This window comes from Chelonoidis abingdonii, chromosome 3, assembly GCF_003597395.2.
Source record: "Chelonoidis abingdonii isolate Lonesome George chromosome 3, CheloAbing_2.0, whole genome shotgun sequence".
In the NCBI taxonomy this organism is placed as follows: Eukaryota; Metazoa; Chordata; order Testudines; family Testudinidae; genus Chelonoidis; species Chelonoidis abingdonii.
Window position 1 is genome coordinate 14064240 of NC_133771.1, and position 27786 is coordinate 14092025.

The 27786-nt window shown below is 43.0% G+C and overlaps 1 protein-coding gene across 1 annotated transcript; it reads left to right on the top strand.

The window, feature by feature from the left end:
- On the top strand, nt 1-27786 carry RHAG (Rh associated glycoprotein). Its single transcript, XM_075063604.1, has 11 exons — nt 1-221; nt 12999-13182; nt 14139-14289; nt 15511-15658; nt 16472-16635; nt 17975-18116; nt 19905-19971; nt 22745-22786; nt 23578-23663; nt 25262-25335; nt 27602-27786. The coding sequence occupies exons 1-11, from the start codon at nt 74-76 to the stop codon at nt 27677-27679; spliced, it is 1284 nt and encodes a 427-aa protein (XP_074919705.1). The 5' UTR covers nt 1-73; the 3' UTR covers nt 27680-27786.

Genomic DNA, 27786 nt, shown 5'->3' on the forward strand with positions numbered 1-27786 from the left:
CATCCAGCCCCATTGAAGGCAAACAGCAAGCCTCTCTCTTTATCAAGCCCTTGCAGCTTTGAGCACTCTCACTATGCCTTCAGCCTTTGCTACCAACATGAGGTTCAAATTCTCTATCCTGGCAATTTTTCTGGAGGTGTTAATTATTGTTTTATTTGGGATATTTGTAAGATATGAAAACAACCAGCCCAGCGAAAAGGATAAACTATTACTATATCCATGTAAGTATTATTGTTTGCATAGCAGGGTAAGATTTGGAGAAGCTGAGGTTGCAATACTCCTTTGAGTGATTGTGCAGGAATTCAGGCTCATCTGTTAAAATGAATTGTATTGCTACTTATCAACCCTTCTGTTCTGTTTATTCTATAACTAATGGCACCAAGGGTTGGGCAGAGTATGCAGTTACCACTAACCAGAATTCTAGTTCGAAGGGTTCCACTTGCCGAATCATGGCATTTTGGGAAGTTTATAACATGCTATCCTTATACATTTTTGTTTGTTATGCTGTAAAAGTCTGAAGCTGTTTTGGGAGGTTCTTTTGCCCGGACAATAATATTGCTGTTTGCCTTCTATTTCTCTCCTCACGAAGAGCTGATCCATGGGAATAAAATAATAGCAAGGACACTTTACAAATGGGGACTGTGTGATTTGCTGACATCAGTTTAGATATTCTTTTCTGAAACTGCAATCTCAAACATTTATTTTCTACTGAAAGGGCCTTATTGTGGTAAATGTTAGTAGGCATCATTCTTGAAGCATTATTTCAACTTGTCTTTTAGTGACTGTTACAGAAAGGACAGAACGATGGGCTCTTTTCATTGATTCCACTCTATTAGTCATGTGCTGTTAATTTGCTGTTCGTATAGTAAATGGTACATTCTCCATGTGGGGGAGCTGGGAAAACAGTACATTATTCAGATGTGAATGGACCAACATGGAAGGTCAAAGTCAGCTACATTGGGACAACCCTAATGAAGTCAATGCAGCAGAGTCACTGAGCGAAAAAAATTTGCCCTGAGCCCTGAGTATTCTCTTTGGAACAAAAATACAGGAGTTTCCATCCCAGAGCAGAGCAATTGTCCTTCTAGTTCAGTCTCCCATCTCTTATCTAAATGTATCTCAAGTGTTTTTAACGAACCCATCACTGATATCTAAGCACCAGAGGCCTGATCCAAAGAGCACTGAAGTCTGAAAGTCTTTCCATTGACTTCAAGGGGCCCATGAAATCTCAGTGCCTGCAGCTAAGCACCTAATCCTGAACTGTACTGAACACAGGACCCAGGGGTGGAAAAAAGTGGCATTATACCACCTGGTTCCTCTCTCAATTCTCAGGGCTCTCAGGGCCTTGCTTGGACCCTACCGTCAGTTATGGCAGTTCTGAGGCTGCTCTGCTTTATATAGGCTGGTAACTCACCCAAAAAATGCTGTTACATCCACAACGGATTGCCAGAGTTCAGCAGGGCTCCAGCCATACTTCCTCTCCCTGGCAGGCCCCTGGCATGCTCCATACAATGGGAGGCCTGAAGAAGATAGTGTAGAACCAGGAATCCCCCGCTCCCCATTCTAGGAAGCTTTATGGTCCCTTTGCACTTCCAGAGTGATCTTTGGGCCAAGGCTCTGACCCCTAGGCCTGATTCTCCACTGCCCAGCTCTTTGTGTAGTCATTTATGCCCGTGCAAAGCGCGGATTAAGTGTTGCTATTCTGATATTATATTGTTCAACTCTCACCTTGCACAGGTATAAATGACAGGTACAAGGCCATGGGGAATCAGATATACTATCATGTAACACATGTGCTCATGTACTGTACTATAGAATTGGATTTTAATTGTACACACAGATTTAGTATATTATGTAAAAACTCATGTCTGGATTTTCAGTACAAGTTATAAGACTACTCAGCATTATCCTAATGCCTTTCTTCCACGGATATCTACAAAGAAAAGTGGAAGCAGACCAAGGGCAAGTGACTCATGCAAAGTCACACAAAGAGGCAATTGCAGAGTGCGGGGAAAACCCCGAATACCTGACTCCATGCTTCCTCTCCAGTATGACTCATGGCCAGGGAATGTAACTTCCGATTTGCGCACTATCTTGGTCAGAACTTCAAGTGAGCAATGTGTGAAAAGCCTGTAAGCCCTGGGTCTTAGGAGGCTTGTTACTTGTGAAGGAGAAAAGTGCAGGAGAAGAGCACTTCTGCAAACTTAGGGGAATTGTGTCAAGTTGAAAAATATTGTAACCTACCTTCAGCTAGAACTATAGGTAGTATCATTATTGTCATTATTAAACATTAGTGTCATCTATCCTTTTGTAGCACCTACAAAGGGGCTTGGCATATCCTAGAAAACACAAAGCAGATAATTTTCTGCCTCAGAGAGCTCACACACGAGGTGAGTTAGTATTGCAGTTAGCCCCTTCTCCCTCCCCTACCAATATTTTTTGGCTAAACGTATTTGTTGAATCTGGATTTAAACTTAGACTGTAAGCTCTTCAGGATAGGGACAGAATCTCACTACCTATGTACAGCACCTAGCACAATGGGGCCTTGATATGCTTTAGGGCTTCTAGACTAGTTTAATATAGATATTAATCAGATCTTCTAGTGTGAACTGCTTCACCTGTCTGGAATCCCATTGGATCTGCCTCAGGATGTAATTTAGAATAAGATATTATGGATCTTTAATTATCGTATATATTCGTTCATAAGCCAGCTTGTTTATAAGCGACCCCCACAAGATGGATAAGTAAAAATGGCAAATTTTTATGACCAATTCATAAGCTGACCCTATAATTCAGGGGTCGGCAAACTTTGGCTCCCGGGCCATCAGGATAAGCCGCTGGTGGGCAGAGATGATTTGTTTACCTCGAGCATCTGCAGGCCTGGAGGTAAACCTAAGTAAACAAAGTGTCCCGGCCTGTCAGTTGCTTACTCTGACAGACTGGGACAGCAACTAGTGGGGAAATTTGGGGGAGGGGAGTTGGGGGTCAGGGGAGTAATCCCTGTGACCACCCCCCACATGACCGCACCCCTAGCCAGGGACCCCCACACTCTCCCCATCCCATCCCTTCCCACCTTAACTGGGGCAGACCAGGTGAGAATGTCTCTGGCTTGGCTGGAGCTGCTTTGGCAGGCTGGGCTGCATGGCCGCAGCCTGCTCCGGCAGGCCAGACCAGGCAACGTGGCCACAGCATGTTCCAGCGGGCTGGGCCGGGCGGCACGGCCACAGCATGCTCCGGTGGGCCAGGCAGCGCGGCCGCATTTTCCAGTGGGCCCAGCTGGGCAGCACAGCCGCAGCGTGCTCTGGCAGGCCGGGCCAGGCAGCCATAGCCTGCTCTGGGGGGCAGGGTCTAGCAGCATGGCTGCAGCCTGCCAGCCCCAGAGCTGCAGCTGCTTCTGAGGCTGACAGGAGAGCAGCGTGGCCAGAAGCGGAGAGGCTCTGGCCCTACTTCTTCCCTTCTGACTCTGATGGCTGTGCTGCCTCTCCTTGCCCCTTCTGTTTGGGGGAGAGGTTGTGTCCCACCTCTCCCTCTCTCTATATGCGTTCATAAGCCGACCCCCTTGTCTGATGCTTCCCTTTTTTACTAAAAATTTTGTCTTACAAACAAGTATATATGGCCTAAACTGAGGGAGCACGTATGGTTCGGTTGGCTCAAACATTCTGTTTTCCTATTGTGTTTAGTTTTATACGTTAAAGTACAGACATGCTCATTTCTGCAACTGATGCCACAGAAGTGGAATTTCAGAAGCAATTGGAATGAGGTGACAGTGGAGACTTGTCTAATTGATTTTGAGATGGTGTTCCAAGTATAAGAGCTTGCAGAGAAGGAGGAGGGGACAAAGGGGCTATCACAGCTGGCATCCTAGATGACATGGAAAGGATGTATGAGTGGAGGAAGGACACGAAAGCAGAACAGGCCCATGACATTGGTAGAGGCCGCATAACGTAGGGTGTTGAAAGCAAGAATAAGAAGTGTAGAAGTCTCCATAGTTCTGAGTGCTATAGAAACTCTTCCTACAGTTCGTAGCAGAACCTCTTTGGCTGGGGGCTGGAGTTAGGGCAGCACAGGACTACATACAGCTGCCCTGCACCAGGGGAATTTTCCCCCAGCTATTTGCAGCACCTTCATGGCCTCTGTAAGCTGTTGAGCAGAGAATAGGGGACTGACTCTTCTTTACAGCCTCTAGGACAGATGCTCAGCAGGTATAAATTCACTTGGCTGTGTTGACACCTGTATTTATGCAACACTGTTCTCTCCTTGGTCTCAGCTGAAGTCACTATTAGTTATTTTACACCCCAGAGAATTTCTATGGGACTGACACATTTCCTGCACGGAGATCAACAGTCATGCAGAGTGACCTGGCAGTGGAACTGCTAAATCAGCATTGGGCTGCACTGGCAGATTTGTGTGTGGTGGCTTTGAACAGCACCTGCCTGTCTCATGTCTTTCTCAAGACACTGCTCACAAACTCTGTATTTCACAAGCCCCTTAATATCCCTCCAAAACAGTAGAGAGCCCTGCTCATACTCCAGATGAAGTTCTACATGGAAGAAATGGGCCAGAAGTATGGGCTGGTGTGGGTCAGCTTAGCACCATTGACTTTTAGGAGGTGTTGGTCCCTATCAGAGTCTTGATGAAACAGTGTTCCAGCCAAGTCTGGTTTTAAATTATGCAGACCCTGGGCTTACTACACATCCACAAGGGGAGGAACCAAGGGAGGGCAGTATTGAGGTGGGGACTGCCCCAAAATCTCACAGACTTGCCAATCATTGCAAAGGCCGTGTCTGCACTAGGAAAATGAGAAGTGTTTCAAACACATATTAATTAACACCTTTGAATGATTAATTTAATTAGTAGTCAATATGCTTATTTAACATTAACACATTTTAATGAATAAATTTTAGCAGTGGGGGCAATTAACCATTGGAACAAATTACCCAGGAATGCCTTAGAGTCACCATCACTTGGAATCTTCAAATCAAGACAGGACGTCTTTCTCAAAGGAATCTCAAAAAATAGCTGTGGCTGGGGACAGATTCTAGGTGAGATTCTCTGGTCTACACTACGCAGGAGGTCAGATGAGAAGATGATATTGGTTCCTTTAGGCCTTAAAATCTATCAACTGACAAAATTTTGAACAGGGCATTGAACCTAGTGTAGACAAAAGACAGACATGCTTAAAACGTGTTAGCTAGTCTTGGTCAACCTTTAGGAGTGCCTAGGATAAGCACCAACCAGTTAACGTGTTTTTAAACACAATTGTACTTGTCCGTACTAAGGGCTAGGGGGATTTTTTTCAAAAACAGCTATGTCCCATTTTCAAAAGAAACTTAGGAGCCTCAATGAAAGGCAGTGTGACTCACCAGAGAGTCTAAGACAGCTTTGAAAATGGTATTTGGCCTCTTATGAAAATGTTACCCTAGATCACATTTAGTGTCATTTTCATTAACACTCAGTAAAACTTTCTAGCATAGACAGAAATGCAGGGCTGAAGGGACCTTACAAGGTCGTTAAGTTCAGCCCCCTGCTCTGAGGCAGGACCAAGTAAACTTAGACCATCCCTGACAGGTGTTTGTCTAACCTGTTCTTAAAAACCTCCAGTGATGAGAGTTTCACAACCTCCCTTGGAAGCCTATTCCAGAATTTATTGTTAGAAGGTTTTTCTTAATATCTAACCTAAATCTCCCTTGCTGCAGATTAGGCCCATTGTTTCTTGTTCTCCCTTCAGTGGACATGGAGAACAATTGATCACCATCCTCTTTATAACCATAGGTGCCGACTCCGTGGGTGCTCTGGGGCTGGAGCACCCACCGGGAAAAAATGGTGGGTGCTCTGCACCCACCAGCAGCTCTCCACCCTGCCTCATCGGCCCAGCTCACCTCCGCCTCCACTCTGCCTCCTCCTCTGAGCGCGCCGCTGTGTCCTGTTTCTCCCCGCTCCCTCCCAGCTGTTTCACAGGGCAAGCCTGGGAGGGATGGGGGAAGTAGGGGAACACGGCATGCTTGGGGGAGGGAGGTGGGGCTGGGCAGGGCAGGGATTTGGGGAGGAGTCTAATAGGGGCAGAGAGGGGCAGAGTTAGGGTGGGTTTGTTGGGGCAGAGGTGGAGTCGGGGCAGGGGCGGGGGCGGGGCTGGGAGTACGAGCACCCACCAGCGCAGAAAAAAGTTGGCACCTGAGTTTATAAGAGCCCTTAACATATTTGAAAACTGTTATCTGGTCCCTCCAGTATTCTTTTCTCAAGACATGGAGTAATGGGATGCTATACATAGACATAATTGATTGTTTAGATTAAACAGATTTCTTTGTTTTGTTTCTGTGGTGAATTAAGCAACAGATTGCAAACAATAGCAATTAACAGTCTGATAGAACAAACCATAACTTTCACCAGGAGGGGGAAAAATGCTGTTCAGGGCTGTTTTTGTGAGGGACATGATTACTGCCCTTGCTGTTTGTCAGAGAAAGTACATGGCTAGGTTGACTGCGAAAAAATAAGTATTCAATTGTGTTGTGATGCAACTGTCACTGCAGTGTATCAAATTCATGTGTGATGTAACTGTTGAAGTCAACGGAGTTATACCAAGGGTTAAATCCGCTCTATCTTCTTACACCCGCAGTGAGTTTAACCAAAAGAAATGAAGAGCTGCATCACAACATGTTCAAATACTTACTTGTAGAGAAGCTTCAAATTCATTTCTGTGGAAGCAGAGCAAATAAGCTGTTTCTGTATAAAAGCCACAATAGATGTTTTCATACAGCTTTTACAGATTTATCCTCTGTACAGATTTCATGGAACAGCTTTGCCAGGGTCATAACACTTCATAAATTCTGTGCATTGTTTTATGCTTACAATTTCAGGCCCTGATCCCACAAGCAGTTGGTTGCAGGCATGGAGAACTGACAATAATAAAATATAATAATAACAATTAGTAATATCTGTACAGCAGCTATAAACTTTTTTTTCCTATTGATTTTGACCCTTGCGTCTCCAAATGAGATGGAAACAGGAACTGTCACTTCATTTGATTATCCGGGAATATCATTCTGGCATGAATCCAGAACCCATCAATTTTCTTTTGTCTCTTTCATTCAAAAGGAAAGGTCAGTGACCATCTGTGCTGGAATCCTTCTAGGCTGTTTTACCCCCTGAATCTGGGGAAAATTATTGTTTTAGTGGTTTGCTCTGAAAGATTGTAGTAATGTCATTTTAACTGAGAGATTAAGATCAGATCAGGGAGGTCTCTGGTGCTGTGTGAGGTGTTTAATTCACTACTAATACTGGCTACCTGGAGGCTGCTGCTAGATTTTCTATAAACAAGTGGGGGATTTCATAGATTTCATAGACTCTAGGACTGGAAGGGACCTCAAAAGGTCATCAAGTCCAGTCCCCTGCCCTCATGGCAGGATCAAATACTGTCTAGACCATCCTTGATAGATATTTATCTAACCTACTCTTAAATATCTCCAGAGATGGAGATTCCACAACCTCCCGAGGCAATTCATTCCAGTGCTTAACTACCCTATGACACTTAGGAACTTTTTCTAATGTCTAACCTAAAGCTCCCTGCTGCAGTTTAAGCCCATTGCTTCTTATTCTATATTAGAGGCTAAGGTGAACAAGTTTTCTCCTCCTCCTCATGACACCCTTTTAGATACCTGAAAACTGCTATTCATGTCCCCTCTCAGTCTTCTCTTTTCCAAACTAAACAACCAATTCTTTCAGCCTTCCTTCGTAGGTTATGTTTCTCAAGACATTTAATCATTCTTGTTGCTCTTCTCTGGACCCTCTCCAATTTCTCCACATCTTTCTTTGAAATGCGGTGCCCAGTGAACTGACACAATACTCCAGTTGAGGCCTAACCAGCGCAGAGTAGGAGCGGAAAGTGATTCTTGTGTGTTGTTTAAACACACCTGTTAATGCATCCCAGAATCACATTGCTTTTTTTGCAACAGTATCACACTGTTGACTCATATTTAGACTTGTGGTCCACTATCACCCCTAGATCTCTTTTCTGCCATACTCCTTCCTAGACAGTCTCTTCCCAGTCTGTATGTGTGAAACTGATTGTTCCTTCCTAAGTGGAGCACTTTGCATTTGTCTTTATTGAACTTCATCCGGTTTACCTAAGACCATTTCTCAATTTGTCAGATTATTTGAATTTTGAACCTGTCCTCCAAGCATTGCAATCCCTCCCAGTTCGGTATCGTCCACAAACTTAATAAGTGTACTTTCTATACCACAACATCTAACGTCGTGATGAAGATATTGAACAGAGCCAGTCCAAAACAGACCCCTGTGAACCCCACTGTTCTACCTTTCCAGCAGGATTGGGACGCCATTAATATTACTACTCTCTGAGTTACGGTTATCCAGCCATTATTGCAACCCACTTATAGTAAGCCCATCTAAATTGTATTTGCCTAGTTATGATAAGCATATTCATGCGAGACCGTATCAAATGCCTTAACTAAGGTATACCACATCCACCGCTTCTCCCTTATCCACAAAGCTCGTTATCCTATCTAAAGAAAGCCATCAGATTGGTTTGGCACGATTTGTTCTTTACAATCCATGCTGGCTATTCCCTATCACTTACCACCTTCAAGTGTTTGCAGATGATTTCTTTAATTACTTGCTCCATTTATCTTCCCTGGCACAGAAGTTAAACTAACTGTCTGTAGTTTCCTGGTTGTTTTTTCCTTTTTATAGATGGACACTAATTTGCCCTTTTCCAGTCTTCTGGAATCTCTCCGTCTCCCATGACTTTCCAAGATAATAGACTAGAGGCTCAGATACCTCCTCTATTAACTCCTTGAGATTCTAGGATGCATTCATCGGGCCCTGGTGACTTGCAGGCATCAAACTTTTCTAAGTGATTTTTAACTTGCTCTTTTTATATTCTTTCTAAATCTACCCCTTCTCCATAAGCATTCACTATGTTAGACATTCCTTCAGACTTCTCAGTGAAGACCGAAACAAAGAAGTCATTAAGCATCTCTGCATTTCCAATTTCCGTTTACTGTTTCTCCCTCCTCACTGAGCAGTGGGCCTACCCTGTCCTTGGTTTCCCTTGCTTCTAATGTATTGATAAAAAGTCTTCTTGTTCTCCCTTTATTCCATAGCTAGTTTGAGCTCATTTTGTGCCTTTGCTTTTCTAATCTTGCACCTGCATTCCCGTATTATTTGCCTATATTCACCTTTGTAATCTGACCTAGTTCCTTTTTATATGACTCCTTTTATTTTGTAGGTCATGCAAGATCTCGCGGTTAAGCCAAGGTGGCTCTTTTGCCACATTTTCTCGCTTTTCTATGCCATCGGAATAGCTTGCTTTTGGGCCCTAATAGTGTCCTTGAAGAACTGCTGACTCTCCTCAGCTGTTTTCCAGTCAGTCTTGATTCCCATGGGACCTTACCTATCAGCTCTCTGAGCTTACCAAAAATCCGCCTTCCTGAAATCCATGGTCTCTATTTTGCTATACTCCTTCTATCTTCCTTAGACATTGCCAACCTATGATTATGGATCACTTTCACCCAAGCTATCCTTTACATTCAAATTCTCAACAATTCCTCCTATGTGTTAAATCAAGTTGTCCTAAACAGAATAGCTAAGGGTTATGTTCTTTTCCTTAAAGGGTTTAACAAAGGGAACCAACACCTGAAAGAGGACAATCAGGGAAACCAGATTTTTTCAACAAGCTTAAGGAGGGAATTTGGGTGGGTTTCTTTGACTTGGGGTCTTTGTCTGTTCTGTGCTCTCTCAGCTATGAGGAGGGTCTATTTCCAGTTCCCTTCAAATTTTCTGTTTCCCGTTGTAAGTACAAGGTAGCAAAGATATAGTCTTTTAAATTGGTGCTGTATTGCATCTGTGTATCCTGGCTGGTGGAGTCTGTTTATGATGTATTTGCTATAAGTACTTTAAATTATATTGTTTTGGGGTAAGGCTTCGTTTATCCTTTCTATTGTTTATTCAGTTTCTATAAGTGAGAAAACCCTGTATCTACCATCTAGGATTAAGAGAACTGTTATTCTATTCTTTTCTTTCCTTTTTTTTATTAAAGTTTGCTCTTTTAAGACCTGTTGATTTTTGTTTTCTAATGACCCACAGGGAAATTGGTAGGGAGAAAGGAAAGAGGGGGAAGGGGAAACTTGCTCTCTGTGTTTAACTCTCTAGTGGTCCCAGAGCGGCGAAAGAAGCTATGGGGGAAGAGAATAGAATCTTTTCTGTTTTCCTTGTCTTTGGGTTTGTCTCTTTGTGAAGAGAGGAGACTGGCTTCTGGGTATTGTGATGTAAAAGAGTCTGCTATCAGTAACGGTCTCAAGTTAGCCCAGAGAGCGAAATTCTGGGTGGGAAGAGAGGTCGGGGGGAATGGTTTATTTCCTTTGTGGCAAGACTCAGAGCCTCTGAGTCTTGGTCCCCCAGAGAAGTTTTGGGGAGACCGAGTGGAGCCAAGACACTGGAAATTCTTGGCTGGTGGCAGCCTATCAGATCTAGCTGGTAATTAAGCTTAGAGGGTTCATGAAATTCTATGATTTATGATCACTTTCACCAAGCTTCCTTCTACTTCAAAATTCTCAAAGAATTCCTCCCTATTTGTTAAAATCAAGTTCTAGAACAGCTCCCCCTAGTAACTTGGGGGAAACTGGGGGATGTTCTCTAGCTTGTTATTCAGCTTATGGAAGTTTCCAGTGGAGAATGGCCTGAAACATGTAGCTGCAGAACACATGCAGAAGATATGCAAAGAGTAGGAGGATGCCTGCTCTGTCCTTGCAGCGGACATTTGGAGATAAAATCAGCTGATACCGTTTTTGGCCAAAGCACTTGGTGAAATTCTGATGGCCAGTGCTGGCAGAGAGGTCAACAGATATTATAATAAATCCTTGCTAAATTCTGGAGTATAACGTTTTGCCTGTAGGAGGTTAAGGGTGTGCTGCTGAAAGAGGGACTTCAAAAGGATTTATTGATCTGGAAAAGGCTTGAATGACCACTCAGTCCACTGAGGCACAGAAGAAGTGCTTATTCCACTGAAAGTAAAGCATTTGGATCCTGTGGTGAGATTTTCAAAGCTAAATTCTAGGAGCATTTAACCACACAAAAACTCCATGAAACAAATAGAGTCATGTAGTTAAATCTGCCAGCCCTAGAAATAACAACCGTACTAGTCCTCAAGAGAAAAGCATCCTCTAGGATTTTGCAGGTTCGCCCAGGGAGAGGGGGGCGGACGTGGGGCAATTTTCCCCAGGCCCCACAGGAGCCCAATGAGCCCTGGCTAAGAATCCCTTCCCTGGCTACTCACCTGGTGGCGGTCCAGGTTTTCGGCGGCACTTTAGCGGCAGGTCCTTCAGTGCTGCGGAAGACTCGGAGTGAGTGAAGGACCCACTGTTGCTGCAAACTCTGAGCACTGCCCAGTGAGTACAAACGCCGCAGCAAGTGGTGCCTTTTTTTATGTCCGCTCCCCCACTTTGCCCCAGGCCCCCTGAATCCTCTGGGCGGCCCTGAGGATTTGTGTGTTTTCCGTTGTGGTCCATGCGTATGTGTTAATTCCGCCATTTCGGTTTGGTGAAACATTTAATGTGTGAAACTCTATTTGATCTTCTTTCAAACTACCAGAGACCATTACCGCAGCCGCCCTACCAAGCAGAGAGAGTGACCAGAGAACCTGTTCTTTATTTCAAGATGTTCTGAGAAACACAGAATGGATAAATATATTCCATTGGCATAACAATAAAATTCACTATCATGGAATTATATATATGCTTTATACTATACACAACCAGACCTTGGGGTCATTTTAACTTGCCTTCTTACAAGGAAGGGAACTGTTTTGCGAGCAAATCAAAATGAACATTTTTTTTTTAAATCGCAGTCAAAAATTTAGCTGTAAATCAACGTTCCAAAATGGAAAATCTAAGATTATTGTGTAACCCTTAAAAATAAATAGTAACCACAACCATGATTGTCAGAAAGGTTTGGGTGCAATTCTGGGGTGGGGGAGTGGGAGATCCCATATTGATGTCAGGACAAGATCCTATATTATAAAATAAATCTGAGACTGTCCAGTCTGAAGGTAAGGCTCTGCATATAATCTGCATATGGAACCCCTTCCTGTGGTGAGAAGAGTGCAGGTCAGCATCTGTGCTCCATTGACTTCAGTGGGGCTCCCTGGAGGTGCTGGTGTCTGCCTGTGTGCATTCCATGCAGGATCAGGACCATAATATGACAGTACATATAAACCACTTTGATTAGGCCACTTTGATTAGGGACCTCATCTAAGTTGTTTATAAATATTGTTTCATTTTAAGTGTTCACCAATGTAATGTTGACTCCTCTATCTGCAGACAATAGGCAGGCTTCTCACCATATAATGGCTTCGGCTGTATTAGATCTCAGTGAATGCACTTTGCGTTCTCTTGTGGCATAAGGTGGTAATGCAGTCTTGGTGGCAGTTCTAATAGAAATAATGTGCAAAATAATACTCTTGGGGAATGGATCTTCAAGCTCAGTATTCCAGTAACAATGTCCACGGTCCCTGTTGTTGCTAGACACCTTTATGTGATTGGGGAGACTGAAAGAATAAGTTATTCCTAGTAATTTTCTGACTAGAAACTCAAACTCAGATTGAAACATAAGTTATTCATATTCATAAAGGGACTCAGATCTTTTGGGAGCAAAGCAATCCTTGAGAGGTATATAAGGCATTGTAGAAGAGTGAAAGTTTTTTTGGGAGGGAAGAGGGCGCTTGTTTATTGATTGGTAAATGTCCACATTAATATAATGAATTTAGGCTGCAATTTTTTAATAAAATTTTAAAAATAACATTTTCATTAACTGCAGTACAAAGATCTCATCTTTCAGACAGGAAGAATGTTTGGGTGGCTTCTATCTACATCTTGGCTGTGAGCACTAGTTGGGTGCATAGTTCTCTGCCAAGCAGCTAGGTAGGAAAATAATTGCCTATCCTTTGCCCCAAATATTTCCGCTTTATCAGCCCATGGTCATTTCAGTCTTTCAGGATGTCCATGTGATGATATTTGTTGGGTTTGGTTTCTTAATGACCTTCCTGAAGAAATATGGATTCAGCAGCGTCGGTATCAACATGCTCATTGCTGCACTTGGTCTCCAGTGGGGTACCCTGCTGCAAGGATTTTGGCACATGAAGAATCAAACAATTAATATTGACATCGAAAGGTAAGTGTAACTCTCTCTCAGGCCCAATGGCATTCCCAGTTAATTTAACACCCAAAATACCCTGACTGCAATGGCTCATATATATGGGTGTGTGTGTGTGTCAGTTTTAACAGGAGGCATTGCATGCTACCCACCCCGTAATAGCCCAAAGCCTGGTGTTAGGATGCTCCCTGAGGAAGGAAGGAGATTTGTATTCAAGTCCCTGATCCAGACCAGGGATTCAAACCTCTGTCTTCCACATCCCAGGCAAGTGCCCCAACCATAAGGCCAATGGTTAGAGGAAGACACGTTTCTAAACTTTGCCTTTTTCTGATTTGCTGACAAATTCCAAGTATTTTTGGAGCCAAATATGTTTTCTGAGTTTTGTCCAGGCCAAACTCAAAATCAGTTATTCACCCAGCTCTAGTTAACATACTTTTATTCCATTCCAGTAACCAGTTAACACTAACCCCCCCGCACACACACACACACCTACCCAGGCAAATCTATCCCTGATGACAGTGGAAGAAAGGCACATACAGGAGGGGTAGAATTTCAGATCTGAGCTACACTGATGTAACCCAAGAGGAGAATCTTACCCAGAACAAGGGAGTTACTCATCTTACGGTTGCCTTTGGAAACATCAATAACAATAACAATTAGATAATAACAATCTTCTTGTGTGTCCTCAATTGCCTTGTTTCATCTGACTTTTTCTTCATGATTTCATTCTGCTTGTCAAGAATGCAGTCTGTGCATGTACGTAACCTTCCTTGGGACCCACTATTTGTCCCACAGCATATGTTGGGCCCCATACTTAGAAAAAGTCATAAGGAGTTTTTTATGTACAATTAGCAGAACTAATCTCTCACTCTTTGAGTGTTCTAGCTTTATGGATTGTGTTGATGCAAGTTTGGGGATCCATTTCATTTCTCTTCAGACTAAACTGGTTTTTGTTTTTATTTTTTTAAATACAGTATGATAAATGCAGACTTCAGTACAGCCACCGTCTTGATTTCATTTGGAGCTGTCCTGGGGAAAACAAGTCCAGTCCAGATGCTGATCATGACCATTCTGGAGATCACAATCTTTTCATGCAATGAACATCTTGTTGTGAACGTACTGAGGGTAGGAAATATACATTTACTGAGGAGGAAAAGCTACTATTATCTCCATCAGTTATAGCAAACAGTTCTCTGTGAGTGGAAAATTCTATTTCCCATTCTTTTGCTCTGTCATAGGGTGAATACAATCTCCCTCCTTGTTCTTCTTCACTTCTCCATCTGTCGTCTCCTCTCCGGATATCTCATTGCTTAGCTTCAAACTCAGATACTGCTTCAGTGTGTGTAACACAGCTTTGTCTCCCTCAACTCACTTGCCAGTTCCTCTATCTTTGTCATTGCTAACTCCTGGCTACAGCATAACTTGTGACTGCAGAATGCTTCAGAGTCCTCTCCTGAAGTCTCTCCTTTGGGTAAAAGGTGATAGTAATATCTTGTATATAATTGACAAATGGCTTTCAAAGAGCAATGAAGAGCAACTGACTTCTAGGTCTATAGCATGATTCTGGTTTTCTGCATGAGAGGGCCCAGAGACCTGCTTTGAAAATAATGGCACCATCTACTTTTGAGAGAAAGTCTCGTGCCCAGTATGAAACTTGCTCATCCAGATCTTTGGAGATCTCCTGACTTCTTTTCATTGACTTTAGTTCAGACCTTACTATGTTCCCAAGACAAGAAATCTTTTAGTCATCCATCCCTGACACTAAGCTATGTTTTTCCTCTTGTATCTCCCATGTCTGTATATATCTGCCCAGCATCTCCTCTAGAACATTGTACTGCCTGGCTAACAGTTGGCAGGTAATTCTCACAGCATATAATATATAAGGTAATTTAAAAAAAAACAGAGATGCAATTTGAGCCTCAGAACTCCAGTCCAAACCCCATAAATCCGAGGGTGCTCAGATCTGGAGTTTTGATTCACTCACTAGTAAACGAGGAGCAACTTGAAATTTGGGACTGGGATTGTGTGAACCCTCCCAAGCTTTAGGGATGCTGGGGGGCAGAGTTTAGGTTTGGGTCAATCTCTGTTAAACAACAGAACCGTGAAGCAGTGTTAAAGATGGTCACTAGAGAAGTGCCTTGTTTAAATGGTGGGTAAGAGTTACTGATCCCATTTTAATCCTTACTTGTGTCTTTCTGTAGCAGCCTGAACTTCTAACTCTGATCTCCACTATGGAAGGTGCACAACCAGACCCATCCAAATTCCTCCTTTATTGGAACCCTACCCCTTCCCTGTTCCCAGTATGGATGCTGCCAGTTCTAGGTTCACATTTTTTCCCTGTTACAGGCCACTGATACTGGAGCATCAATGACAATCCATGCTTTTGGAGCCTATTTTGGATTGGCTGCAGCGCGAGTCTTGTATCGTCCTGGTCTGAAAGAAGGACATAAAAATGAAGAGTCAGGCTACCACTCAGACATGTTTGCCATGATTGGTAAGTAAGAGAAGTGGATTGTCAGAATAATGGGTCAGCTGTTCCTTCCTGCTGCTGATACAGTCTAAATACTAATGTTGCTATACTAGAGACTTGTCTTTCTCTCTCTCCTTGCAGCACACTTCTTTTCTTCTGCTGCAGATGTGTTTTCAATGCAACCGAAAATGTTTTGGTTTGTCATTGCAAAAAAGAAAACAGAAAATTTCAGTGATGGTTCATTTTTTGCAAAAAAAATTACTTTAGGGTAAAAAAGTCAATTTTCTGTTAAAAGAAAGGTTCAATGGAGAACTATCAACCAGATCTAATTAATGAGTTAACATCGTACTAAGTAGGTAAGTACTAGTATGATGCTCATTTTACAGCTAGAGAAACTGAGACAGAAAGATTTTACTGGCCAGATTCTGCCACCTTTATTCATGTTGAGAAGTCTTTCTCTGCGGGTTTCACTATAAGTTACTCTGGGAATAACGTCCTACTCAGAGTGACTGAGCATTACAGAATCTTACTCTAAGTGATTAAGCAGGGCTGCACAGTGAGTCTTTGGAAGAACTAGCACCTGACCATTCTGAATTCCTGTCCACGTCACAGGAAGGTAATGGAGCTCACATGAGCTGGGGGATTTCTTTTGTCTTCTTTTTCATCTCTGATGTCAAAAGCTTCTGGACAATAGTCCATTATTTTTCCAATCATCTAATCATTTCTTATTGCACTTCCCCATTCTCCTGCTCTTGGTGGGCTTGTTCTGCTGAATGGAGTATCTGACATTGAAAACTCTCCTGCGATTTAATGTTGTATTTTTTCGCATTCATGCAGGTACCCTTTTCCTTTGGCTGTTTTGGCCCAGTTTTAACTCTGCCATTGCGCACCCTGATGTCCAGCAGAGAGCGATCATTAACACTTACTTTTCTATGGCTGCATGCACACTCACAGCCTTTGCCCTCTCAAGCCTGGTCAAACACAGAGGCAAGTTGAATATGGTAAGAGTCACGTCAAAATCCCATGTCTGGCATTAAATCTAGCGTAGAATTACAATGATGGAGGGCTGTCAATTAATGGTCTGGTTCAGAAAATATAAGTAGCTGGAGCCTTTGCTCCAAACTCAGACCAAACTACGACCCTTGTTTATGGTTCAAAAAAGTTTAGGGTTGTATTGTGGGGTGTGTGTGTGTGTGTGTGTGTGTGAAACCCACACTATTCTGTGCATGTTTCCCCACTCCCTCTAGTGGTTATGATGAGATTTGTGTGTTTGCTACAGCTCCCAGCTAGGGAATTTAGTCCATTGACTCAAGCTGTTGTACTGAAGGGCCAGGGTTAAAACCCAACTGTTAATCCAACTGGGGTTGGCTACAGGGGTGGGACATGTGGGAGGGGAAAGGAAAGACCACATTGGGGTCAGTAGTAAAGACAGTCCCTCCTCGTGCCTGCTAGGGGTACATACCATCTCCACCAGCAGTCCCTTAGGCAGGAAGGCAGTTGGAGCCTGGGTCCACTCTGCACCATTCTATTCAAGTGTTCCCTCAAGTGATAGTTTGAGTTGGACTCTTTACAGAGCAAAAAATCCCCCCTCAGTTGGCTGGTGTTGGGCACTAGTGGCCTAGGCCAATGCTACTGAGGGAGGGAAGGGGGGCTCAAGGGGGTAAGCCACCTCCTCCACCTCCCTAAAGCTGACCATTGGGGTGAGGGGGTCGCTGGGGTTCAATCCACACTGGAATGAGGAGTTGTGGTCCCTGCTGCTGTCCTTGTAGCTTTGGTGGGGCTGACCTTGAAGAAGTGGATGTTCTTCTCCCCCACAATGTCCTAGCTGACGGGAATGGGGAAGTCAGATCCTGGCTAGTCTCCCAACTACTGTTGCTGTTCCCTGTAGTAAGAGGATGTCTTTAAAGGGTATCGGAGTGTGACCTCCCTCAAAGCTGTCCTGCCTGCTGGCTAGGTTGGGAAGATGCATAGGAACTGCCTCTGAAAATTAAGCAGCCTAATTCACTACCTATGTAGCCTCCCCTTTTGCCAATAGATGGATTTAGTGTGGATCCATGGATCTACATATCCAGTCCCTGTGTACAGAAGGGGACCCTACAGAGCAGCGATTGTGCTGTAGAATCAAAACCAGGCCTCTGCTGGTTGTAATTCATTCCTTGACTGCCTCAGTCTGACATCAATGTATTGGAGATGCACTTTTAAGTTTCACTGATAAATACTTTACAATGTAAATAGCACGTGTGAAGACAGAGGAGGCTTGTGGCATTAGTCATTCACATACAAACCTGGCCTCCATTCCCAGCTCTCATCTTACTCTTCAGGGTTTTCTGTCCTGCACAGGTTCACATTCAAAATGCCACCTTAGCAGGAGGAGTAGCAGTGGGTTCCTGTGCCGACATGAACATCTATCCATTTGGTGCTATGTTAATCGGTAGTATTGCTGGTGTCATCTCTGTCATCGGGTTCAAGTTCTTGACTGTAAGTTAAAAATAAAGTAGAATATGCAGGACATGATTCTGATCTCTCTTACACTAGCTTCACGGCACTGTAATTTCACTGGAGTTACTCCTGATTTATTCATAGATTCATAGACTCTAGGACTGGAAGGGACCTCAAAAGGTCATCAAGTCCAGTCCCCTGCCCTCATGGCAGGATCAAATACTGTCTAGACCATCCCTGATAGACATTTATCTAACCTACTCTTAAATATCTCCAGAGATGGAGATTTCACAACCTCCCGAGGCAATTTAATCAGTGTTTAACTACCTGAAAGTTAGGAACTTTTTCCTAATTCTAACCAAATCTCCCTTGATCGCAGTTTAAGCCTCATTGCTTCTGTTCGATCATTAAGGAGCTAAGGTAACAAGTTTCTCCCCCTCATGAACCTCTTTAGATACATGAAAACTGCTATCATGCTCCTCTAGTCTCTCTTTTCCCAAACTAGAATAAACCCAATTCTTTCAGCCTCCTTCGTAGGTCACTCTCAAGACCTTTAAGTCATTCTTCAGTTGCTCTACTCTGGACTCCCATCCAATTTCCTCCCCACATCTTTCTCCTGAAATGGCCGGGCTCATTAAATGACACAGATATCCCAGCGTTGAGGGCCCTCAAACCAGTGCAAGACAGCTAGAGCGAGCACACCAATAAGTCATCCTCTTCTCAAGTCAGCAGCCTCACAAAACACACCTGCTAAAATAAATCTACGAAGAGGCAAAGAGAGAATGGCGAAAGAAAAGAGAAGGCACCCTGATATAGGATCTATGCAGAGGACCTAGTCAGAGGGTCTTAGCAGGCGAATGGAGAGGACCAAAAGAGAACCATAGACTATGTTCATAATTGCCACCCTGAACATAGATAGCGCCATTAACCCTGGGGAAATGAGGGATTGGGTAGTGCATTATGAAGGTGAGACTGAATGCAGGAATTTTCACTTCACCCAGATCGTTTCTAAATGTAATTCACCAAAAATTGTATCTACCATTCTTTCAACTAAGAAGTTTGATTCAGTGAACAGAAATTTTCCAACAGAAACCATTCCTTCGGAAAAATTCTCAGCGCCAGCTTTGAGGTGGCAGTAGATACACCTCAGCCTCAACCTAACCGTGCTGAGTTAGTCAGCTCAAAGCATGTACATGATGCAGCTGTGTCTGGCATCTCATAGCATGGAATATTCGACTCTGAACTATCAAAAAATGAACTATAAAGCCCACTGATGGGATGAACGTCTACTCGGGTAGATCAAATCCACTACTATACATAGGGGATGGTGAATCGGGGCACCACTCGGGGTCCTGCACTTTGGCACCCCACGGCTGGTGCAATTTGGCCAGTGCAGCATGGCAGGGTGAACTGCTGGCTGAGGATCCCACCCTTCCACCCGAGGGGAAGAGCGTACCCACAGACATTGCTAAGCAACTGCCCCTTCCAAGCCCAGAAGGCAGCGGTGCCGTGGCTCCAAAACCCCGGAGCCCAGCGATGCGCGAGCTCGCGTACCCACGCCCCAGTGTGATCAGTCCCAGAAATCTCTGTCTTTAAGCACCCCTGTCTACCTCACTTCTGGCCAGTATATTATCCCCACTTAACCGTCCCGACACACCCAATCACAGCGCGCGCACTAGTCTAGATCTGCCCTAGGAAAGCAATACATATAAATTGAATATTATACACTTTACACTCTACCCAAATAATTATGACCATAGGCAAATACTGAGTTGAACTGAAACTGTAGCCCATACCTCGACAGAAGTGTACATTTCCCTCTCCTTTCTAGTCCAATTTCTTTCTTCTAAACCAGAAATTCAAGACACAATGATGAGAGTCCATAAATTACACATTGGGTTATCACCTCGAGGATTTACTTGGGAGTGTCTTGCACAAAAGCATCATTGCGACTGTGACACAAGATCAACAATATGTGTATGCCGAAGTGAAAATAAAGAAAGAAAGAAGGTGGAGTGAGTCTTCTTTAGTGAAGTGCATTCTGACTTTGTTTTCTTCCATGTTTAATATGGAGTTTCTTGGTGAAGTATGACTAGAAATTACTTGACTAATAACCACTAAGGCACAATCCATTCCCAAGATGCCTTACCTATTCCTTACACCACCTTTAATGCGAAGTGGATAACAGTAACTGAACTACAGCAATGAAATCTTAAAATAAACTGAACACCCCTCATCTCTGCTGCTCTGCATAAGAATTTTGTATAATAAGGGTGAGCCTTTCATTACTCAGTGTATACTAGTAAATATACATAAAACCGCAGCCGTGTCTTTCCCCTCGCTTACCGTCATACATCCAGTTAACTCTGTAGAACTTCATGTGTGGTTTTTACTGCTGGATTTTTACCCTGGTGTAAAGAGAGAGATCATGGCCTGCTGTATTACTCTGTTTGCATAACAACAGTACAGAGTATGTCACAGTTAAGTACTTAGGCTTTTAAAAAAAAGTCTAGAGAAAGTGCCATAGTTCATCAGCCTTTACCTCCCTGAGCCCGTATGGGGCATGTACAGCAATGACAATAATCCTGTGGTTACCCTATTGTGCATCTTTGAATCAGGTTTACCAGTGCCATAAATCCTTTGGATTAAGAAAATTTGAATCCAAAGTGACATTTTTATGGTACACTACTTGAACAACACTTAAAAAATCTGTTTCCAAAAGGAACAGAAATAAGACCCATTTTGAGTAGAAATGTGACAGGAGTAAAACTACTAAAAGGAGCAGACACTGAAGCGATAGAGAGTAGCTGAGTATACACAATGTGGTGTCTGGTGGACCCCCAGCGAGATGCCAGTCAGGACAAATTTGCTTAAAGCAGGGGCAGTCACAGACCTCAAGCGCCGCAGGAGCTCTTCCACCTCTAAGGCAAATCAAAACCACCAGACAAAAGAGCCTTGGCACTACACCCCCAAGAGCTAAGCACGAATTGCAAAGGCACAAGCAATTCCCTCAGACACTCCAGTTCCCAGTGGAAGCAACCACCGGTGTAGCAGCCACTCGTCATGGCAGAAGAAAAGAGCGTTATGAAAAAACCAACACCACCCAGTAACAAGAAAAAAGGGTCTCTCGATCCAAAGCATCAAACCCCAAGACCCAGGTCCAAATATAAAATCCGATCTCTCACCCACAAATCACGCTGTTGCCAATCCTTTAGAATCTAAAATCTAAAGATTTATTCATAAAAGGAAAAAGATATAGATGAGAGCTAGAATTGGTTAAATGGAATCAATTACATACAGTAATGGCAAAGTTCTTAGTTCAGGCTTGTAGCAGTGATGAAGTAAACTGAAGGTTCAAATCAAGTCTCCAGAGTACATCCCCAGCTGGGATGGGTCATTCAATCCTTTGTTCAGAGCTTCAGTTTGTAGCAAAGTCCCTCCAGAGGTAAGAAGCAGGACTGAAGACAAGATGGAGATGAGGCATCAGCCTTTTATAGACTTTTTCAGGTGTAAGAACAGCTCTCTGTTCTTACTGTGGAAAATTACAGGAAAATGGAGTCTGGAGTCACATGGGCAAGTTCCTGCATACTTTGCTGAGTTACAAGGCATAACTGCCTCCTCTCAATGGGTCAGTTGTATACCTGGTGGTCCTTAATGGGCCATGAAGCAGGCTCGGCAAAGCTAACACTAACTTGTCTGGGATGTCACCCAGAAGCATAGCATAAGTTTGAAGTACAGTATAGAGCCAATATTCATAACTTAAAGTACAAAAATCATATGTACATATAGAAACCGTAATTATAATCAGCAAACCATAACCTTGTCTTAGACACGTCATTTGACCCTGCCCCCTTATACAAGATTCAATGCCACTACGGGACTTTGGTTGCAACCATGTTCTATATGGTCCCAGATTATGTCAATAACATCACAGTGACCAAATAGGAAGTATGAGAAATCAGGATGGGGTGGGGGTCAATAGGCGCCTATATAAGAAAAAGCCCAAAAATGGGACTGTCCCTATAAAATCAGGACATCTGGTCACCTTAAATGCTATTTATTTTCAGAAGATGCACCTCTGGTTTGATTTCAGACCTTTTTAAATACTGCCTTGATTCTGCAGTTAAAACATGATTCTTACAGGGGTGCCCAAATGTAAATATATTTTTCCATGCCAAAATTGTCCAAAATTAGTAGCTTATCTACATAAAGACATCACAGCTAATCACATATATGACACACCAGGTATAAGATTCATGGTCTTTGACACCAGAACTATAGGCCCCTGCCAGTGACCTAAAAGAACAACCTCACTAGTACACAACACAGCTGTGCAAAATCCAGTGGGTCCTACAAGCTACTTCTTCCACTGCAGTCGTATCTTAAGCATTTTCGATGCAATCACACCTGCAAAGCCAAACATACCTAACAATTCAGAGTAAATCTGTCAACGCCCTGGTACATATCAGAACCATAATAGGACCCTAGGCTTGTTTGAATGCATGGTGTATTGAGCTGTGTAACTGATATGATTTTCTGTATACTGCACTTCTAAACCTCTAGAAGCTTTCCTCTCTGCAGTCACTGGCAGCTATTTTGTATTTTATCCTGAATGGTCATAAATCTTGAGATTGGCCTTAAAATAGTGAGATTTTTAAAAACCTGGGGAAGAGGCGTTCTCTTTATTTGTCTTCTAGTTTCTGAACCTTTAGGGTGCACTCAGGTCAGTTTCATTCTTTTCTTTTCTTTGCACCCACAAGAGCTAGAAATGTAGGCCTTGTCTACACTACAGGGGGAGATCGATCGAAGTTACATAACTCCAGCTACATGAATAACGTAGATGAAGTTGACGTTCTTAGATCTACTTACGGCGGGGTCCACACTACACTATGTCAACAGGAGATGCTCTCCCGTCGACTCCCCTTGCACTTCTCATTCAGGAGAAGTACAGGAGTCGACGGGAGAGTGATCTGCAGTTGATTTAGCAGGTCTTCACTAGACCCGCTAAATCGACCACTGATGCATCGATTGCCACACGTCAAACCCCTGGTAAGTGTAGACAAGCCCTTAGTTTTGTTTTCTAATGACAGAAGAGATTCTCACGAACTCACCTGAATCTAGGATCCACAGTCTGAATTGAAAAAATCTACGACTGCAATAAAATCACAATAGTTGACAGCACTATACACTGTGCTCCCCTTTTTCTCTCATGGAAACTTTACATGAAAATATAGCATTGCTCTTTTTGCATGGAAGAACTTCAGTAAACCTCTCAACTAGTCTGTGCCACGCTCTGAGTTTGAAACAAAACCCAAAGTGAATAAATTTTACATGGTTTCAATTTTTGTGATGAAAGCACAGCTCCCCTGCAGACGAACTTCCCTAAAAATCACACCCATCCAGTAGGAGATGATGATAAACATGCATATAAGCTAGCAGAATACCAGCTCTGGAAACTCAGTGGTATTTTAATATTTTGTCATTTGCCTTCTTCTCATTTTCAGGGAGACTGGCTCTCTTTCTGCTGCCATGCAGGCTGCTGCCCTGGGTTGTAGTGTTGGGATTGCTTTGGTAGGAGGAGCATTTGCAGGTTAGTAAGATGCAAACAGCACCCAAATGCAGGTCAGAAAGATGCAAACTATAAAGACATCCTCAGGTAGCACTTTGTGGTGCAAGCAATGTCAACCAAAAAACAGATTGAAAGCTTTAAAAGCCAGAAGGGACTGCTATGATTATCTAGGCTGACTTCCTGCACAACCTTACCCACTGCTAAACCTTCAATAAAGAATTTTAAAATAAGGATCGCATTGGGAATCTTCTTGTTTTCTTGAAGCTGTTGCCATTGATATATGTCACTTAGCAGTTGGGTTATTTATTTTTTTATCCATAATTAAGGAACCTTCAATACAATAAAAATTTGGAACAGTGAATAATTTAATAGCTATCTATCTGTTTGCCAGTGGGTGTAAATCAGATATGTTAAGGAAACATGCCTGGAATGCCTGACCACGTAGCTGGATACACACAGAGAATCTGCGCAGGCATAAAGATCTGATTGTGGAATTGTAATAAAAGCTTCTGGTTTGTTTTCCAGTATATCTGTGGGTGCTCAATAGGAGACACGTAACATATCATCTCCAAACCATCAACACTTTTAAGAAATCCTGCATGGAAATCCAAGAATCAGTCAGCAAGCTTATATGTATATATGATCTTAAAAACACCAAAAACCTATGCTGTAAAAGAGATTAAAGTTAAAAAGTGAAGTACTCAGATGTTAGGAAATGGCAGAATGAATTCATTATACTTATATACTTAATTAATGACATACACTCCCCACTCTACCTGCAATGGGATGGGAAGTATAAGTAGTGGGAGGGTCAGGACAGGAGCTGGGATGGGTGACGAGGGAGAATAGAAGTAGAGATGGACAGGGACAGGCTGGTAGAGGGCTGGGGCAGAAGGCTCTGTAGTCTCTCCAGAAGCTGGAACTGAACCCAGAATTCCTGAGTCTCAGATAGGAACTGTATGGGGATGGACCATGCTCAGTAAATATGAACTCTTCAGAGAAGTTAACTGCCAGCCTCTACTAAACATGTGCATACTGATTGTTTCAAAGGCTTAGAATTTGACCAAATTTCAGCTGATTGTCACAAGCACAGTCAAAGGCATGTCCCTAACACCCGGGCAACTGCATGCCAAATTTCAAGTCCTGAAGCATAGAGGTCTAGAACTTCTCAATGAAACAGCTGTAAGAATTTTTTTTAACATGGGAGGGAAGGGAATAAACATATTTTTCCCTAATCTTATTCTCAGAAATAGCTTGAACCCTTTTAGCTGATACTTTCCAAAAAAAGATTCAGCCCGAAGCAGACCCTGAGCATGGAAAAGTTCAGTCCAAACAGTTTATGTTTGGAAAAGCTATAAGCAACTGAAATTAGGGTCTTATAATGGAAAGTGTTAACCTGCCCTGCCTAGACAATTGAGTGGCTTGATATTATATAAGGGCTGATCCTCTGTGGTGCTGGGTGTTTCTGAAAGGGAGTCAGTACCTCTCCGGAAGTACAAAATCAGAGATGTAGGTAGGGCCATAGGACAAAGGCCATGACTCCCCCTCCAAGGCTTTCTCTTACGCATCAGTTATGGCAGGTTTGAGTATTGTAGTTCACCATATTTTCTCTCCTGCAGGTTTAATTCTAAATTTGCCTTTCTTGGGACAAGCACCTGATGAGAACTGCTATGACGACTCAGTTTACTGGGAGGTAGGATATAAGTGTAGAGTAATCAGGCCATCAGGAAGTGCAGCTTTCATTGCCTTTTATTAGAAGATTACAACACAATGCAATTCTATTTTCCTAGTAGGAGAGGGAGGACTCGAATCTTTGGCTCCCATGTGTAAGTGAGTCCCCAGTTTAACAGACTTCAAAAATCTTGCCTAATCTCAGGTTTAGGTTTTCTCAGGCTCACCTCCAAAATCACAAGACTTTCACTGCTACAGCTGTGAAAGTGAATGAAGGAGGAATAGAGAGATGGGCCCTCTATAGGCAGGCTGCAAAGGAGACAGTTCTTGAAATCCATTTCATTGCACAGCAGGAGATGATTATTGCTAATGGTTTTAAAAAACAAACTCTTTTATTTGTTTCATATGATAAAGAGAAACCTTGGGGACAGGGCTGCGGGGCAGAGGGGAGACAGGAAGAAAATCTCAGGCTTTGCAGTGTAGGTGCAAGGAAGGTCTCACAGTAAAGGCACTCTGCTAGGACTCATCAGATCTCAGTTCATTTCCTGGCTCTATCTTTGTAAAGCTGGGGAAGTCATTAACTGCCTGTATACCCCAGTTCCCCATCTGTAAAATGAGGATAATGTGAAAGTCACTTTACTTTTTCTGTCTGGTCTATTTTGATGGTAGGTGCTTCAGAGCAAGGACTTGTATGGGTTTGTACAGCATCTAGTGCAATGAGGTCTTGATCTCAATTAAGGCCTCTCAGCACTGGAATCTGGCAAACAACAATAGGCACCAGGCCCTCCCAAGTCAAGAGTACACCAAAGATTACAGTTAGCTTTCAAAGAGAAAGGTTTCGGCACCAGGAAGCTTCTGGCCCCTTAGAAGCTGGCATTGTCTTCAGCCTGTCATGTTCTGGTCATGAGCGTTTGTCAGAGCTAAGGTCTCCAGTAAGTTATATTGTGGGGAGAGGGGAGCGTCAGCAAACAGATGAAAAATGTTCTGGAAGAAGAGAAATACCTGAATGTTGTGTGTTAGTGTGAGCCTGTAAAGTGCAACGTCAGAGGAGGTAAGTGAGGTAAGTTCAGTGTGAAGAAAAGGCATGTCTACACAATGGATGGTAATGCAGCACAGCTGCACTGGTGCCATAGAGTGGATGTTTCTTAGACAGTGGGCAGGGTTTTCCCATCTCCCCCTCCCCGAGTGGCAGTAGCTCGGTTGATGGAAGAATTCTTCCATCAGTCTACACCTGTTTACACCATGGCTATGCTGGCTTAACTACAACATGCTGGGGGTGAATTTTTTACACCCTTGAGCAATGTAGGTAGGTCAATCTCTCTTCTAAAACCAGGCCTAAACTGTTTGTACTGTATGTGAATCATGGCTATTTACTTGGTGAGAGGAGGAGAATGCAGTAATGCACTGGGAAATACAAACCACTCCAGTGTTAGAAATGCAACTTGGTTGATCCAGTGGCCCAGGGAAGCTTCCTGCCTAAGAGTCAGCTGTGATCAAAAAGGATAATGTCTGGGATGAGTGGCCAGACACGAGTCCTGTTGAGAGCTCTGTCACTGATTCTGTCTGATCTTGGGGAAATCATGCAACTTAGATTGCAGAAGTTCCAGAAATGTGTGTCCATAATATAAATATTTAACAACAATTAGAGCGAGTGGAAAAAAGTTTTGAAGTGTTGATGAAAGATTCACAAAGAAACTCAGCATTATTTTAACAATAAATACAGGCCTGCTCAAGTCACCACCACAGAATCCTACTAGAGCCAATGCATCTACTTGGATAAAACCATGATACTAATTAGTCCATAACTCTAATAGAACCTGGTATTTTTATAGGATCTTAAGGGAGTTTGGCATCCAACTCCTGTTGAAGTTTAGTGGGAATTATGCACCAATCTCCTTTGGGCTTTTTTGAAAATCACAGATGGAGTCTCTATGCTATATAGATGGTTATAGCACATGTTATAAAATACTTCTTTTGGCATGACTTTGAGTCAGTTCCAGTTTAAAAAGACAGCAAATAACTCATAATTGCTGATTTTAGTACAGGCATACATGGCAGGCTAGGTCATCTTGTTAATAATGAAATGCATGAGCCAGATCTGGGAACTTCAATACATGATGCCTGATGCAACATCACAAACTTTGATCACTGTGGGTGGCATAGCAGTCCTTAGCAGACTATGCATGTTTGACAATTGATATAAGTAGAATCATATCTGTAACTTCTAGGGTAAAAACTGGCCAAATATCATGATGTGGCATTAATCTCTTGTCTGGTTTCCACGCTAGGTTCCAACAGAAGAGAGACAACCTGCTGGTCAGTTCAATGACACTGGAGATCACAGAACAGTCAACATCAATGTGTAGGATGAATTCTCCATCATTAATTCCTGTCCTTGTGGTGCAGTTTCCATTTTCTAATTGAAAGAGACAACATCTCAACTAGAAGTGCTAATAAATAAATACAACTATGA